At 43.1% G+C, this 15,592-nt stretch overlaps 1 protein-coding gene across 1 annotated transcript; it reads right to left on the reverse strand.

Annotated features, from left to right (window-relative positions):
• Positions 1–473: 473 nt before the first annotated feature.
• LOC308433534 (glyceraldehyde-3-phosphate dehydrogenase-like) lies at positions 474–1,481 on the reverse strand (the record flags this gene model as incomplete). Its single annotated transcript, XM_080933630.1, has 1 exon — positions 474–1,481. One exon carries the CDS (start codon positions 1,479–1,481, stop codon positions 474–476), a length of 1,008 nt encoding a protein of 335 aa, XP_080789756.1.
• Between the last annotated feature and the right edge of the window lie 14,111 nt (positions 1,482–15,592).

Below are 15,592 nucleotides of genomic sequence, written 5' to 3' on the forward strand. Positions count from 1 at the left end.
ATTTGAAGGGATAGGAGAGAAACTGGGAGGGGCTGTAGGGAGGAAAGAGGGATGTGATACAGTTCTATTTTAATTTAAATATATTCTTTTTTTTTCTTGAACTTCAAACAGTCTGTGAGTTGTTTCTGGGGTGTTCAGAGCTTTCTGGGGTTAGTATCCCATTATCAGTGACTGCATATTATGTCTGTTCTTTTGTGACTGGGTTATCTCACTCAGGAAGATATTCTCTAGATGCATCCATTTTCTTTTCTTTTTTTTTTTTTTTTGTGGGTGCAGAGGAACTTTATTGATGGTATTCAAGAGAGTAGGGAGGGCTCCCTAGGCCCCTATTATTATGGGGGTCTGGGATGGAAATCATGAGGGAGATGCTCAGTGTTGGGGGCTAAGTTGGGATGGGACTCCTCAGCAACTGAGGGCCTCTCTCTTGCTCTCAGTGTCCTTGCTGGGGGGGGGGGTGGGTGGTCTAGGGTTTCTTACTCCTTGGAGGCCACGTAGGCCATGAGGTCCACCACCCTGTTGCTGTAGCCGTATTCATTGTCATACCAGGAAATGAGCTTCACAAAGTTGTCATTGAGAGCAATGCCAGCTCCAGCATCAAAAGTGGAAGAGTGGGAGTTGCTGTTGAAGTCACAGGATACAACCTGGTCCTCAGTGTAGCCCAGAATGCCCTTTAGTGGGCCCTCAGCTGCCTGCTTCACCACCTTCTTGATGTCATCATACTTGGCAGGCTTCTCCAGGAGGCATGTCAGATCTACAACAGATACATTAGGGGTAGGAACACGGAAAGCCATGCCAGTGAGTTTCCCATTCAGCTCTGGGATGACCTTGCCCACAGCTTTGGCAGCACCAGTGGATGCAGGGATAATGTTCTGGGCTGCCCCACGGCCATCACGCCACAGCTTTCCAGAGGGGCCATCCACAGTCTTCTGAGTGGCAGTGATGGCATGAACTGTGGTCATGAGCCCTTCCACAATGCCAAAGTTGTCATGGATGACCTTAACCAGGGGGGCTAAGCAGTTGGTGGTGCAGGATGCATTGCTGACAATCTTGAGGGAGTTGTCATATTTCTCATGGTTCACACCCATCACAAACATGGGGGCATCGGCCGAAGGGGCAGAGATGATGACCCTTTTGGCCCCACCCTTCAAGTGGGCCCGGGCCTTCTCCATGGTGGTGAAGACACCAGTAGATTCCACAACATACTCAGCACCAGCATCAGCCCATTTGATGTTAGCGGGATCCCGCTCCTGGAAGATGGTGATGGGCTTCCCATTGATGACAAGCTTCCCATTCTCAGCCTTGACTGTGCCATTGAATTTGCCATGGGTAGAGTCATACTGGAACATGTAGACCATGTAGTTGAGGTCAATGAAGGGGTCGTTGATGGCAACAATCTCCACCTTGCTAGATCCTGAGCAGAAGGCAGCCCTGGTAACCAGGTGCCCAATGCAGCCAAATCCGTTCACACCGACCTTCACCATCTTGTCTAAGGGATAGGGCTGGCATTGCACAAGAAGATGCGGCTGTCTGTAGAACAGGGAGGAGCAGAGAGCCGCATCCATTTTCTTAAGAATTTCGTTAAGTCATTGTTTCGCTGAGTAGTACTCCATTGTGTAAATGTATCACAATTTTTGTATCCATTCATCTACTGAAGGACTTCTGAGTTCTTTCCAGCTTCTGGCTATTGTAAATAGAGCTGCAATGAACATTGTGGTGCATGTATCTTTGTTGTATGTTGGAGTGTCTCTGGGGTAAATGCCCAGAAGTGGAATAACTAACTAGGTCTTCAGGTAGTACTATGTCCATTTTTCTGAGGAACCGCCAGACTGATTTCCAGAGTGGTTGTATCTGTTTACAACCCCACCAACAGTGGAGAAGTGTTCCTCTTTCTCCACATCCTCGCCAGCATCTGTTGTCATCTGAGTTTTGGATCTTGGCCAATCTGACTGGTGTGAGGTGGAATCTCAGGGTTGTTTTGATTTGCATTTCCCTGATGGCTAAGGATGTCGAGCACTTCCTCAGATATTTCTCAGCCATTCGATATTCCTCAACTGAGAATGTTTTGTTTAGTTCTGTACCCCATTTTTAATAGGGTTGTTTGATTCTCTGGTGTCTAGCTTTTTGAGTTCTTTGTATACCTTGGATATTAGGCCTCTATCTGATGTGGGGTTGGTAAAGATCTTTTCCCACTCTGTTGGCTGCCATTTTGTTTTCTTGACAGTGTCTTTAGCCTTACAGAAACTTTGCAATCTCATTAAGTCCCATTTGTTAATCTTTGACCTTAGAGCTCGAGCCATTGGTGTTCTGTTCAGGAAATTTTCTCCTGTGCATATGAGTTCTAAGGTTTTCCCTACTTTCTCATCTAATAGTTTCAGTGTACCTGGTTTAATGTGGAGATCTTTGATCCACTTGCACTTGAGCTTTGTACAAGGAGATAAGAAAGGGTCTATTTTCATTCTTCTGCATGCTGAGTGCCAGTTGGACCAACACCATTTGTTAAATAGGCTGTCCTTTTTCCATTGAATGTTTACAGCTCCTTTGTCAAAAATCAGGTGACCATATACGTGAGGGCTCATTTCTGGATCTTCTATTCTATTCCATTGATCCATGTGCCTATTTCTGTACCAGTACCATGCAGTTTTCAGCACAATTGCCTTGTAATATAGCTTGAGGTCAGGGATAGTGATTCCTGCAGATACAAACCTACATTGTATAGCCAAGGTTTTGAAACCATTCAACTGGGAAAATATAGAGTATATAGAGTATACTGGATATTCTAAACTTGGGTTCTAATATGAAAAGCAGACAGCCACAAGCAGAGCCAAGCATGTCCTCAGAGCAGGAAGAACTCAGAAAGCAGCTCAGGGAACGGCCAGGCCAACTGAAGCTAATGAATGGATGCAATTAAGGGCATAGCCAGTGGGTGGAAGGCAGGCTAGGGAGATCTTCTCAGCTGAAATGTGGATGAACAAGCACAGAAACTCCATGATACCTAAGAACAAATGGATGACATTGGAAAACACAGCAAATGTGCAACTGGAAAACCAGAAAATGAAATATTTGAAATAATAGTGTCTGGGAAAGTTCCAAAAGTATTAAGACACCAATCAGGAAGGTCAAAGACAAAAAAACTGTGTAGGTCTTCTGCCCAGGCCCTTCCCTGCATCCTATATATTGAACAACAGCCTCTTCTAGGAGTAAGAATGTCTGAAGTGGCTCCTCCTTATATCACACTGTAGACTGAGAGATGCAGGAATACTGTTTCCCTGAGAAAGATGGCATGGCTAACAGTTAGACTGGAGTAGCAGCTACAGAAGACTCTCAGAATGCTTAAGACCTAGCAAACAACATCCACAGACACAGGGAGTAGAGAAAACAGTGGCTAGGTCTTGCCACAGTATGCTGGGTGGCTGTGATAGCACATTCCCAGAGGCATTCCCAAACAGTGAGAAAGGGTGTCTTCTGCATCCCCACCCTGAAGAAACTAAAGCCAGACCAGAGCCTGTCTTAGCCCAGGGAAGTCTTCCACCTCAATGATACTTATTTTCCAGAGACACGGGGTGAATCCTGAAGACAGACAATAGGAGAAGCATCCAAAGAAAAGGTAGTCACAGTAGAAACACTCAGGGTCAGTCAGAGAATGGTACCAAATCTAAAGTGTAAAGAGAATAAGCTCAAGAAGAGAATCTTCCCTGGAACTCATAACAAGTTTATGGGCCAAGTGAGCTTCTGTCCTTGTAGTCACCTTCCTGGGAGTCTGATATCCAAGGTCTAAGTGTTTGTTTTAATATGGTTCAAGACTAACATTGTTTCCAGGATCCCAAAATATCAGGAATCTGATATTTTACTCCCATGCACTCTTCTCAAGGGCTTCCAGAAAATGAGATTCAAGAAAATTTAGTAGCTTGCAAAGCAAGATCTTCAAAACAGCAGATAGGGTACTATCTGTCGATAAAGGAAGCTGGGTCCATCAGTGTCCGAGGTTAAAAAAAAACCAAAACAAACACACAAACAAACAAACAAAAAAGAGCACCGTGTGCTTTCAGACATGTAAAAGAGACTTGAAAGCCAGCTGAACCTGAAAAGCAAAACCAGGAAATTAAGCAATAATTGAAACTTAAGTCAATGAGAGGTTCAGTATTATATTAGACACAAGACAAGAACTTGAGATCCACAGGAAGTCATGAAGAAACCATCTGGAATGAAGCCCAGAGGAAAAGCAGAGTAACAGTGATGTTCAGGACTAGAACCCTCAGAAAGAAATGAGAGGGACACAGTCAGCCCAAGGCTCCCAAAGTAGACTGAGGCTACCACTCCCAACAGAAGAATTCTCCCAGGGCAGACAAGAGGGACTCTACCCTAGAATACCCAGCCAGATGGAGACACAGCTTGGCTGTGGGACAGCTGACTTAAGTATGCACCAGGCAGCAGAAGGCCACTCTAAGGAGGACAACATAAATATATGTTGATACAGCCAAGCAGTGGGGCTAACACAAGAGCCACCATGTGGAAAGAACTGAAAGGGTACTGCTGACAGAGAACTTAGATGAGGCATCCTGGGAAAGGAGGCAAGAAAATAGAGAAGGTTGTGTGAACCAAGCTAACAAATGATACAAGTGAAATTGTAATGCCTGGTGGGGGTCATCAGACTGCACTGTAGGGGATAGACAGACAGAACATCTAGACATTAGGATGTTTATTATGCTTCAAAAAAGTTCCTACAGAGAAGTCAGCATATGTAACTTCCTTTTGAGTTAGTAAAGTGCACAACTGAAAATCCATAAAGGAGGAGGAGAAGGAGACTGTACCATGAAGGGCAAGTGTCATGAAAGGGAGCTGGCTGAAACCTTGGGGCTACAGTTCAAAGCAATGGTCACATATACATAGGATCCAGGGGCAGAGAAAAATAAGCAAAAAGCAGGTTGCAGAAAAAACTAATAACCAGCCAATTTTGGGGATTAAAAATAAGACTAGATTGGTTAGACATATGGATCACCAAGGAGATTGGTAAAGGTCCTCACCACAACCACTGTAAGAAAACTTCAGAGATAACAGTCTTGGAAAAAAGAACACACTACTAAAGGAATACAGGTTGATATGAGAGCCAGATGAGCAAAACCATCTGCACCATGAACTTTACATAAGCTACTTCAGAGCTCAGATACAAGGGTGCCAAAGACACCCTGGGACATGAGCCTCATGGACATGAAGAAACCCCATATGAGGAATGCTAGTCATGTAAACTGAGAAGCTGATAGGAAACAGTCTTTCATGAACCCAAAGCTAGGGCAACAGAAGAATGAGGATGAATGCATGCTTTCACTTATACTGGAGAAAGTGAGGTCCGACATGAAAGCAGAAAATGCCATCAGGAAGGCAAAACATGAGGTCTTCCCACAAGGCATCACTTATAAGCCTCTTGCCTGGCTATATCAGAAGAAAAAAAATCTGAGTCTGCCAAAGACCTTCCCTGAGATCTCTGGCAAGCATCAGGCTTCTAGAAGAGATTCTTGACACTTATGTCCTAAGGGTACAAGATAGTTTCTATGGTACTCAAAATTTCCAGCAAGTAGAGGCATTGGTATTGAATGGGGCTATTGCCTCTTGCATCCTTGTGCTTGAAGTACTAAGACCTGGACCTGGAGGATGCTGGTGTGGATGGCTCTGTCCCTCAAGCCCTATGCTGCTAGCCTTGGAATAGCTCTTTCTCTGTACTGTTGTCCCTTTCAGTGTGATGCTGTAACTGCTTTAACTGTCACTAGTAGAACTGGAATCACATGAAGTCTATGAATAGGGTCTATGTAGGGATCGATGGGACCACACTCATCCAAGCCTGACATGATGCACTGCATGTTTTTCCAAGTATCCCCCTCAGGTCATCAGTGAGGTCAGAGATCAGCCATGATTCCATTATTTGGATGCAGCATCCCTCAGGTGAAGGGAAAGGAGTCAGCACGGCTTTGGAGGGCCAAAGCAGTGTTCTCTTGGTCAGACGCAGGCCTCACTGGAGGACTGTATGTGGTTCCTAATACCATTTGTCTGTAGCAGAATGGCTTTGGCAACACATAGCTTCTTGAGGATCCTGATGACTGAAGCACTGAGCTCTGTCAGCAGGCAACAATTTCATTTCCTACAAAGAGAAGATGAAGAGTCTTACTGGTAGTTATCTACAGTGCAAGATCAAAGCTTTTGATCATTTGAAATCAATAGTTTGTCATTTGTTGGCTGAAAGTTCAGATCCCAACAAACTCTCTTCTTTCATGTAGACAATGAGTTCTCCCTCTCTGAAGGAGGGAGAAGTGAAAATACAAAGACATAGCATCAGTAGGAATGGAGGTTGCCCTGTCACTGGTCGCTGGTTTCTTGTCAGAAGTCCTGCCTCCCACTGTAGGATGTGGCACATTCAACTTCTCTGCTACCAAAGTTCAGGAAAAACTTCCTTTTAACCCTAAAATTTGAGCTAAACAAAAACTAGCCAGCATTCTTGGCAGTTTTTCTCCAAAGGTAGAATACAAGAGAAAGCTCAGCAAAAAGTAGAGGCCTGCTCTGAGCCAGCATTGGGTCCAAGAGTTGCCTTTCTGTTGGCACTCACGTGACTCTGACTTTCCTGGGCACAGAAGACCCGAGTTCTGGTCAACCAAAGTCAAGAGTCACCTAAGCTGTGTTCCCCACTGGCAGCACACTGTAGCCAGAGGTGGAGGCAGGGTCCTCTCAGTTAGCTAGAGGGGCTGGGAAGGAAGATAGAAGGTAACCATTGTCCTGTCTTTGTCGGATCATCACTATTGATCCTTAAATTTTCCTGGGATGTAGATAACAAGCTGAGCAGGTGCAGATAAGGCCTCAGCCATGCATCCTGGATGATACTGTACATGTGCAAATGCTATAAGTGCTCAGCAATGTTGTATTAGTCAGTGTCCTCTAGAGTCACAGAACTTATGGGTAGTCTCTATATAGTAAGGGAATTTGTTGATGACTTACAGTCTGTAGTCCAACTCCCCAACAATGGCCAGAACCAGCTGTGAATGTAAGTCTAAGGATCTAGCAGTTGCTCAGTCCCACAAGGCAAACAGGCAAAGAAGAGGGTGTCTTCCTTCTTCCAATGTCCTTATGTAGGTCTTCAGAAGAAGGTGTGTCCCAGATTAAAGGTGTGTACCATTACGACTGGATCTGGGTCTTACTTTGTCCCAGATGGCCTTGAACTCAGAGATCTTCTTGCCTTAGTCTCATGGGATTCATAGCCACTATGCCTCAAGAGCTCGATGCTAAGATCCAAGTCAGAAACTTGTATCTCCCAGTCTCAAGATCAGGATCACAGGTGAGCCCTCCAATTCTGGATTGTAGTTCATTTCAGATATAGTCAAGTTGACAACCAGGAATAACCACTACAGTTATCCTTACACTTCTGAAGAGGAGGAATGTGGCTGAGGTACTACAGACTCAGGACACAGGACCAGTGTGAATGTGGTGGTAATACTATCTCACATCCAACACCTCACTACAAATCTAGATACAGACACATGAGGCTCAAGAGACTCTGGTCCATGCTAAGTCCATTAGAAAACAAATGGAATTAGGTCATTGTCCATTACTACACTCAGCCACCCTTCTAGAGAGACCTCAAAAGCTTCCTGTGGAGTATGGCCTGTCTCCAAACTGAGTGTGGTATAAAGTTTCCGGAAAAGAGCCATAACTACATTCAGTATTGTAAAAGAATGACTAGCTAATTCAGAATTTTGTGATGGTGGAAAGTGGAAAACTGGAGACATTAGATCAGTGGTTCTTGACCTGTGAGTTGCTATCCCTTTGGGGGCTGAAGAACTCTTTCATGGGGGCCACATACTCAGATATCCTGCACATCATATATTTGCATTATGATTCATCATAGTGGCAAAATCACAGTTTTGAAACGTAGTGTCTTAACAGTTCATTATCTTCTACCAATGTCACCATTGCTCAAAGGTCAGAATGTCATCTGATGACATGTGAGACCTATAGCAGACTTCTTTTGCTAACCTAACATGATGTTTCCAGCACCGAAACAGACCTTGATTTATGATTTTTAAACAATTCTATAAGTATAAAAACTTGGTGAAATTGGTAGTACATGGGTTTATTGGGGGAAGCAATCCAGATTGATGTTCTCGGGTCATTATTATTCCTGTTTGGCTCATGAATTAACTCTTATTCCCTTTCAGGTAAAAGCTGTGTTTTGCATCAACATGGGTGATCTTCTTTAAAAGAGAGTTGAGCCATGCACTTTGCTCATGTTCAGTTCCTGAAGTCCACACCTTGTCCTCAAGACCCAAGTCCAGTTGGTGTGAAACTGTTTGGTGATGGCTTGCTGTTACAATTCTGAGGAGTAGCCTCTCTTGAAGTGGGATTAAGCAACCTTCTATCTCCTTTCATGACACCATGTGAAGGAGTTAAGACCACATATCCCAAAGGTACTGTTCTGGATGTGGACTATGGTAAATCCAGAGCACTCAGAAATGGCAGGTGTAAGAGCCTCACTTTTGGATGGTCCCACTCTAATAAGTAGGAGGTGAAATTCTGTGGGAGGGAATGCCAAAACCAGAGGCAAGATTTTTTTTTTTTTTTTTAATCAACAAGGACAAACTTGCTCTGTTAAAATCACTGACCTTCTTTTAGCCTCTCTCGAACCTCCTACTGGCCTGTGCCATCAGGGCTCCATTTCCTCACGAAGGTTCCAATGCTTCAGAAAGCTTCAGTGAAAGAACTTGTGTTTGGTCTGATCATTTGCCTTTTGTCACCTGAGACTGTGTGTATAAGAAAATGCACTTGTAGGTGAATGTGCTAGTGGCATTCCTGCCCAGACACAGAAGACATGAGAAGTTCACATTCATAAGTTTCTCATCTACTCAGTCTTTTTTTTTTTTCTGTTTTCTATTTTCTTGTTTCCCTTTATTTTCTTTCCCTCCCTCCCTCTCTCCATCCTTTCTTTCTCCCTCCCTCCCTTCTTTCTTTTGTTTCTGATTAGACCGCAAGGGTGTTGACTAGTTATCCCTGTCTCTCTCAACAGAATTAATAGGATCAATGAATGTTAGAGTGAGATGGGCCAGTTTTAATTTTTGTAATCATTACTTTATTATTACAATAAAAGAAAGTAGAACAGTATATCTTTTCTCTCCTTTGTTGTTTGTGGGGTTTTCCTCTTTTAAAATATATGAGAAGAAATAAAATGTCTGGTTATTTGTCTTTTCCTTCATTTTACTTTTTGATTTTGTCTTTCTTAAAGATAAGGAGGTCAGTCAGTCACTCTGGGCTTGTTTTGGGGGTTCAATTATGTGGCCTTTATTAGCCTGTTTGCATTCTTTACCTTTCCTTTCTCCTTATTTTTCTTCTTTTTATCATCTATCTATTTAACTATTTACCTGGCTGTCTTTGTTTTAGTATTATGTAGCCCTGGAAGTCTTGTATGTTTGTATTGAATTCTCCAGTAATGGTTGTGCTGTGGATCACACACAATGTTTACTTTTGATTATTATAATAGAAGGAGGTAGATCAGTAGATGTTTCTTATTTTTTCTGGTTTTGTTGTTGTTGTTGGTGGTGATTGTGGAGGAAGCCGGAGTGTTTTATTCTTTTTTCCCTCCTGAGTAGGGTCAGAAGAATGGCACCAGGAAGGAGAGACCAATAATCATGGTCGTCAGGAGACTGGATGGCAGCCACACATTCTGTGTGTCACCATGTGTGATCTTAGGTCGAGGTTCCATAAGGGTGTGCCACACTGCACATGGAGGCACAGGCCAGGCGCTTGACTATGACACCATCTGGTACATGGCCACACGCATACCCATGTGCTACCAAGGTATGATCGGTTCCCACAGGGCATAAATCAGGAACTTGGAGGTAGGTGGCTCAGGAAGTGATGGCGAGGTAGGTGTTCTACTCATAGTCTTAAAGTGAACATTCATTTTAGACACTACTGACATTAGCCAGCACTCTCTCCAGCTCCAAAGCTTCTTCTAAGCCAGTGGTTCTCAACCTTTCTAATGCTGTGACACAGTTTTTCCTGTAGTGGTGACCTCTACCCATAAAATTATTTTGTTACTACTTCATAGCTGTCAATTTGCCACTGTTATGAACAGTAATGCAATTATTTGATATGCAAGATTCCTGAATATGTGACCCCTATGAAATGGTCTTTCAACCTCCAAAGGGGTTGCGGACCCCCAGGTTTGAACTACTGTTCTAGGCCTAGGGACATGAATTCTGTAGTTCACAGGTGGCTATTAGCAAAATGAAAAATTTAAATATCCCAGAAAAGGCTGATTGTTTAAACACATTTTTAAAAACTAACAAATCATTGTAAAATAACATTACATTAGGACTCACTAGCAGCTAAACCAATTTAATGCAGTTTCTGTCCCACAAAAAGCCAGCTGCCAGTCTGGCTCCCTAGTAAATGAGGACTTGTCTTTGCAGATTGAAGGAGTATATGCAGCAGCCAGCAGGAACGGGAGGAAACAGTAATTTTGAGCAGAAGCTAGGTCTGTCGCCAACATGCAGAGTGGAACACAGGCTGGCCACAGTATGGGATACATCCCATCCATGGGATAATTGGGAAACCTCAAAGTCACTGGTGGCACCTGCTGTATTCATCATGGGGATTCCCAGCCAGATTTTGCCATCTCCTCTAGGCGGCCAACGAGAACTCCTTCAGAGGCCTGTCTTCCAGTCAGGCAGCAGAGAACTACAAGGGGTTTGTATCAGATCCTAGGGATGTGAATGTCAGGGCTATCGAACACCCTGAAAACCAGGTTCTGTGATCACATATCAGGTAAGGCTGAAGGAAGTATCAGTTTAATCTGCATGCTAAACTGTCCCTGGTGGTGAATGAGGAGAATGTGGAGACATCAGGCCCCAGATAAACAGTTGCTAAAGGAATACAGAGAAAGGAAGGCAAGGTGTGTCACTGGGGAACACCTGGCCGCCAGAAATGGGAGCAAGAAACAAGGCATGGTGGCTTAGGTCTGTAATCCCAGCACTCAGGAGGCAGAGGCAAAAACAGTGAGTATAAGGCCAGTTTGGGCTGCATATCAAGTTCCAAGGCAGTCACAGGTCTCAAAACAAACAAAAAGGCAAAAAATAAGAGGAACACATGAATTGCTTTGTGTCTTTAAGAAGCTAGGAACATTGTGATCCCCTGAAGCTAAGAGAAAGACAAAAAACATTCTTTGACCTAGCAATGATTCCCAAATGTAAAAACTCCTTTTACTTGAAAAATATGGTAGACAGAAGACCTTCCCCAGGCTTTGGGAGGTTCTTTTCACAATTCAGGGTGGAAGCTCAACCTTAGGTGTTCCTGGTCTCCTAATGGCCCAGATCTATGGATTGGACAAGTCCCTTAAAAGCTAGTGATGTCCCAGACCAGCTGGTGTGAATTGTAGGCTCCTGAGTGAGGTGTAAATGACAGGGAAGGGTCAGGATGCTGGTATACAAAACTTTATTTTTTAACTATTCTATTTAATGTGTTGCATCTCCAGGAAACACTGTTGAGTTTGGGAGGAAAAATAACAAACAAACAAAGCAAATCATGTGTGAACATCAACAAGCTTTGGAAATGTAAGGTGACCAAGCAAAAACAACACCTTACTTCTCAAGAACTGAACTGTGTATTCCACTTGTCTTTTGATTGGATGACTAGGCTTTGATGCCTAGTTTTTGCTGGCGTGTTTGTGCATTCATTTGTGCATGCCTTTGTATGTATACACAAGACACAGAAAACTTGCCCTATGCTCATTCATACCAAGCTAACCGAGGCAAATCTAATCCACCAGGACGATACTCTGTCTAGAGGGAAGACCATGCAGACAGATGCTCTTGTGCACTAGTACTGGTGCTGCTGAGTCATCACTCTAGGGGCAGCTTGAGATTGTCTGGAAAAGCTATTGTGATTATGGCTAAGAAGTTGAAGGAAACATGAAGATAATGGAAATAAAGCTTTACTAAGAAAGAACAAAATAAAATTTTAGAACTATATATATATATATATACTTACTATATATATACTTATTATATATAAACAGTATTTATTATATATTAGCAATAATAAAAGCTCCTACATAGCTTAGTAAACTTTACAACAGAAAAATAGCGGTAAGTGATGTTTTGAGAAAAGGAAGAATCTTGAAACCTCAAAACCCACCCCCAGTGATGTTTCCTCCAACAAGACCACACCTCCTAATTGTTGTAATCCTTTCATACAGTTCCTCTCTCTAGTGACTAAGCATTCAAATATATGTGCCTGTGGGAGACATGACCATAAACCATTTTTGTCTTATCACCTGAATTATCATGTAGAATTCACTTACACATCTGCTGAGCTTTCATGGGTGACTGAAAACCTGCTACTTCACATGGGTTGCCTTCATGATGAAAGCTTTGTTTCTTTATAATCCATGCTCTTGGTTATTACTTCTCTTTTTAATTGGTGGAGTTCTCATTTTTACTGAAGTTATAACTGATGAGCAGAAAATATCATGTCATTGCCACTGATGACTAAGTCTTTCTCAGACATTGCTTATGACTAGAACCCTTTCTCCCCTCATCCAAATTTGTTTTTCAGCCATCTTCATGACTGAATAATTTTCATATTTTATCATCCAGACAACTTAGGCACTCTGTTGTTGTATTGCTATAGAGACACCATGACCAAGGCAACTCTTAAAACACTTAACCGGGGACTTGCTTATAGTTTCAGAGACTTAGTCCCATGCAGGCAGGTGCTGTGATAATAGCTCAGAGGTATATCCTGATCCATGAAGGGGCGGGGAAGAGCCTAGGCCTGGCATGGGCTTTTGAAACCTCAAACCCACCCCCAATAGCATACTTCCTCCAACAAGGCCACAATCCTTACAATCCTTTCATATAGTCCCCATTAGTCCACTTATGAGTACTCACTGAGGCAAAGGAGACTAATTCATCATTGTCCTTGCTGACAGGTAGTGTTCTGGACCAAGAAGAGACGAAACGAATATTAAAATTTCTGTTGATACAGTGGGTGGGTATTGGCCATGCATATGCTTACTTAGCAACAGGTCCATGGTAGTGTCAGGCTTCTGGCTGTCAGGTCCACACCAGCTCCATCATACTGCTACCCCACACTGGAAAGATTATGCCTGTCCAGCAAGGTCAGAGAATGCCCAAAACAGCTTGCAAAGAACTCAGGCTGGATTCTTTGTTTCCTTGGCAAGACCCCCCTGTTCCTCTATAGCAATTTCTTCTAAATAGAAATATTTTCTACTTGAGGGAGAAAGAAAATCCACAAGCAGGATGCTCAGGCAACTTACAAGAGTCGCAAATTTATTACTGAGTTTATATAAACAGTAAGCAATTGCTAGTGGGAGGACACTCTTTAGTGGAGCTTCCTGCAAATTGCTCAAGAAACTCCGGTGATAACAGTTTTCATAAACTGCCAGCCATAATGGAGTGGGGCTTTATTTTTCTGCAAGTTATCCTCCCAAACACTAACTTCCAAAGCTGTATTTAGATGAAATAATTTCTTTGGTCTGTCATCAGTACCCTATCTGGGGTAAAAAGCCATTTCTTTGTTTCTCCCTGGAAAAGTTTCATAACACATAGATCACCACACATATACACACACCCTCGAACTGAACACACAGGACCAGGAGTAAAGGAATGCACCTGATGGCAGGCCAAGAAAAACTCCACTGACAAATGTTTACTACCTCCTCCCTGGTCATGTCCTGATTTGCAGGATGATATTACCCTCTGGTGGTCAGACAGGGAACTGTCACATCAAGATTGTCAGCCACTAGTTCCCCAGAGGGGCACTTCTCCATCTGTGCCTTCCTATCTCTTATCTTTGGCTCTGCAGTTTGGGTACCCTCCATTCCAAACTCTCATACCCTAACCTCTCTCTTCCTCCTTAGTTCCTAATCTCTTTTTACCCGAACACTTGGATTCTGGATATTTTAGTAGTAGGAAGATGGTCCTTACCCATCTAGCTCTAAATCAGTGGAGTATGGAGCAACCCTCCATCACTCTTTCCTGACCTTTGTGCCTTCAGACCCCACTCATTATCTCAGGTTGTGGGGACCTGTCCACAGGGTTAGGGTGCATCATAAGGGCTGGCTAGAGTGAAAAATAGAGGGGGCAGTAGCAAGCCAACATGGGGATAAGGTCCCAGGCACACACATAAGAAATATGTCCCTTCATGCATTATCTGCATTTGCACAGGTTACTTCCAGTATCTGTATAGGTCACAGCTGTTAACCTACAGTCATTAGGTATCTCCCCATCAGCAAAGGTATTACTCTGACTCATTTTCAGGAAATTTCCTTGTCTTGCCAGGTAGAAGCAACTACCCTCAATACTGTTGGACCTATGGTAGAGCTAGTCCTTAAGCTCAGAAGTCCCCTACCTCTGCTGGGCTGTCTAGATTCTGATGTGTTAACCTAGAATGACCACCAGGGTTAGGATGCCTGGACATCAGTGAAGACATGGAGGCAAAGAGCCTGGGAAGAAAATTACTTTAAAAGGCTATATCTATAGGCTATACTGAGGGCTTAAGTTACAGGGAATATAATGGGATGAGGGCCTGGTCCCAGTTACCTCCCCAGATACTTATCAGACTCAATGATAGTACAAAAAAAAAAAAAAAAAAAAAAAAAAAAAAAAAAAAGAGGAATCCCCTACATATTGGCACCCTACTCTGCAGCCCACAACTCTGCCTCCCAGAAAGCCTGATCCCACCCAGGACAATCAGGTGAGAAACTTATTCCTCAATCTCCCACCTTCTGGGACCCCAGCAAGCCCAGCATCTGTGAGGTCTGTCCCAGTCTTTCAGAGCTCCCCTTCCTTCTGGTCCACACCTCTACTTGCACTCTTGTATCTGCACCCCATTATATAAACTCAGTAATGAGTTTGGGACTCTTATAAGTTGCCTGAGCATCCTGCTTGTGGATCAATGGAATAAAATCAAAGACCCTGAAATAAACCCACACACCTATGGACACTTGATTTTGACAAAGAAAATCAAGTGATTTTCTTTTTCATATAATGAAAACAAAAGAAAGCATCTTCAACAAACAGTGTGGTCTAACTAGAGGTCTGTACGATGAAGAATGCAAATAGATCCGTATTTACCACCTTGCACAAAACTCAAGTCCAAGTGGATCAAAGACTTCAACATACAACCAGACACAGTAAATCTAATAGAAAGTGGTAAATTCCTAGACTACAATGATACAGCAGACAGATTTGTGGAGAACACCAATGATTCAGGCCCTATGATCAACAACTGGTAAATGGGACCTCATGAAATTGAAAAGCTTATGTAAGGCACAGGACAAAATGGCAGCTAACATAAAAGATATTTACTAGCCCTACATCCAACAAAATACACGAATGAGAACAGTCAGAACAACAAAGGACAGATTTATTCCTAAAGGGAGAATAATACTGGGAATCACGAAAATGAGTGGGTCAGCTGAAAAATCTGACAGCACAGATCAACAGAAAGGATGCATACAGAGAAGCAGGAAGTGGCCCACTACTCCAGCCATAGCTCTATCCCTAGCTCTCCATGGGGAAAGTAAAGCTAAGCA

This window comes from Micromys minutus, assembly GCF_963924665.1.
Source record: "Micromys minutus genome assembly, chromosome: 20".
NCBI lineage: Eukaryota > Metazoa > Chordata > Mammalia > Rodentia > Muridae > Micromys > Micromys minutus.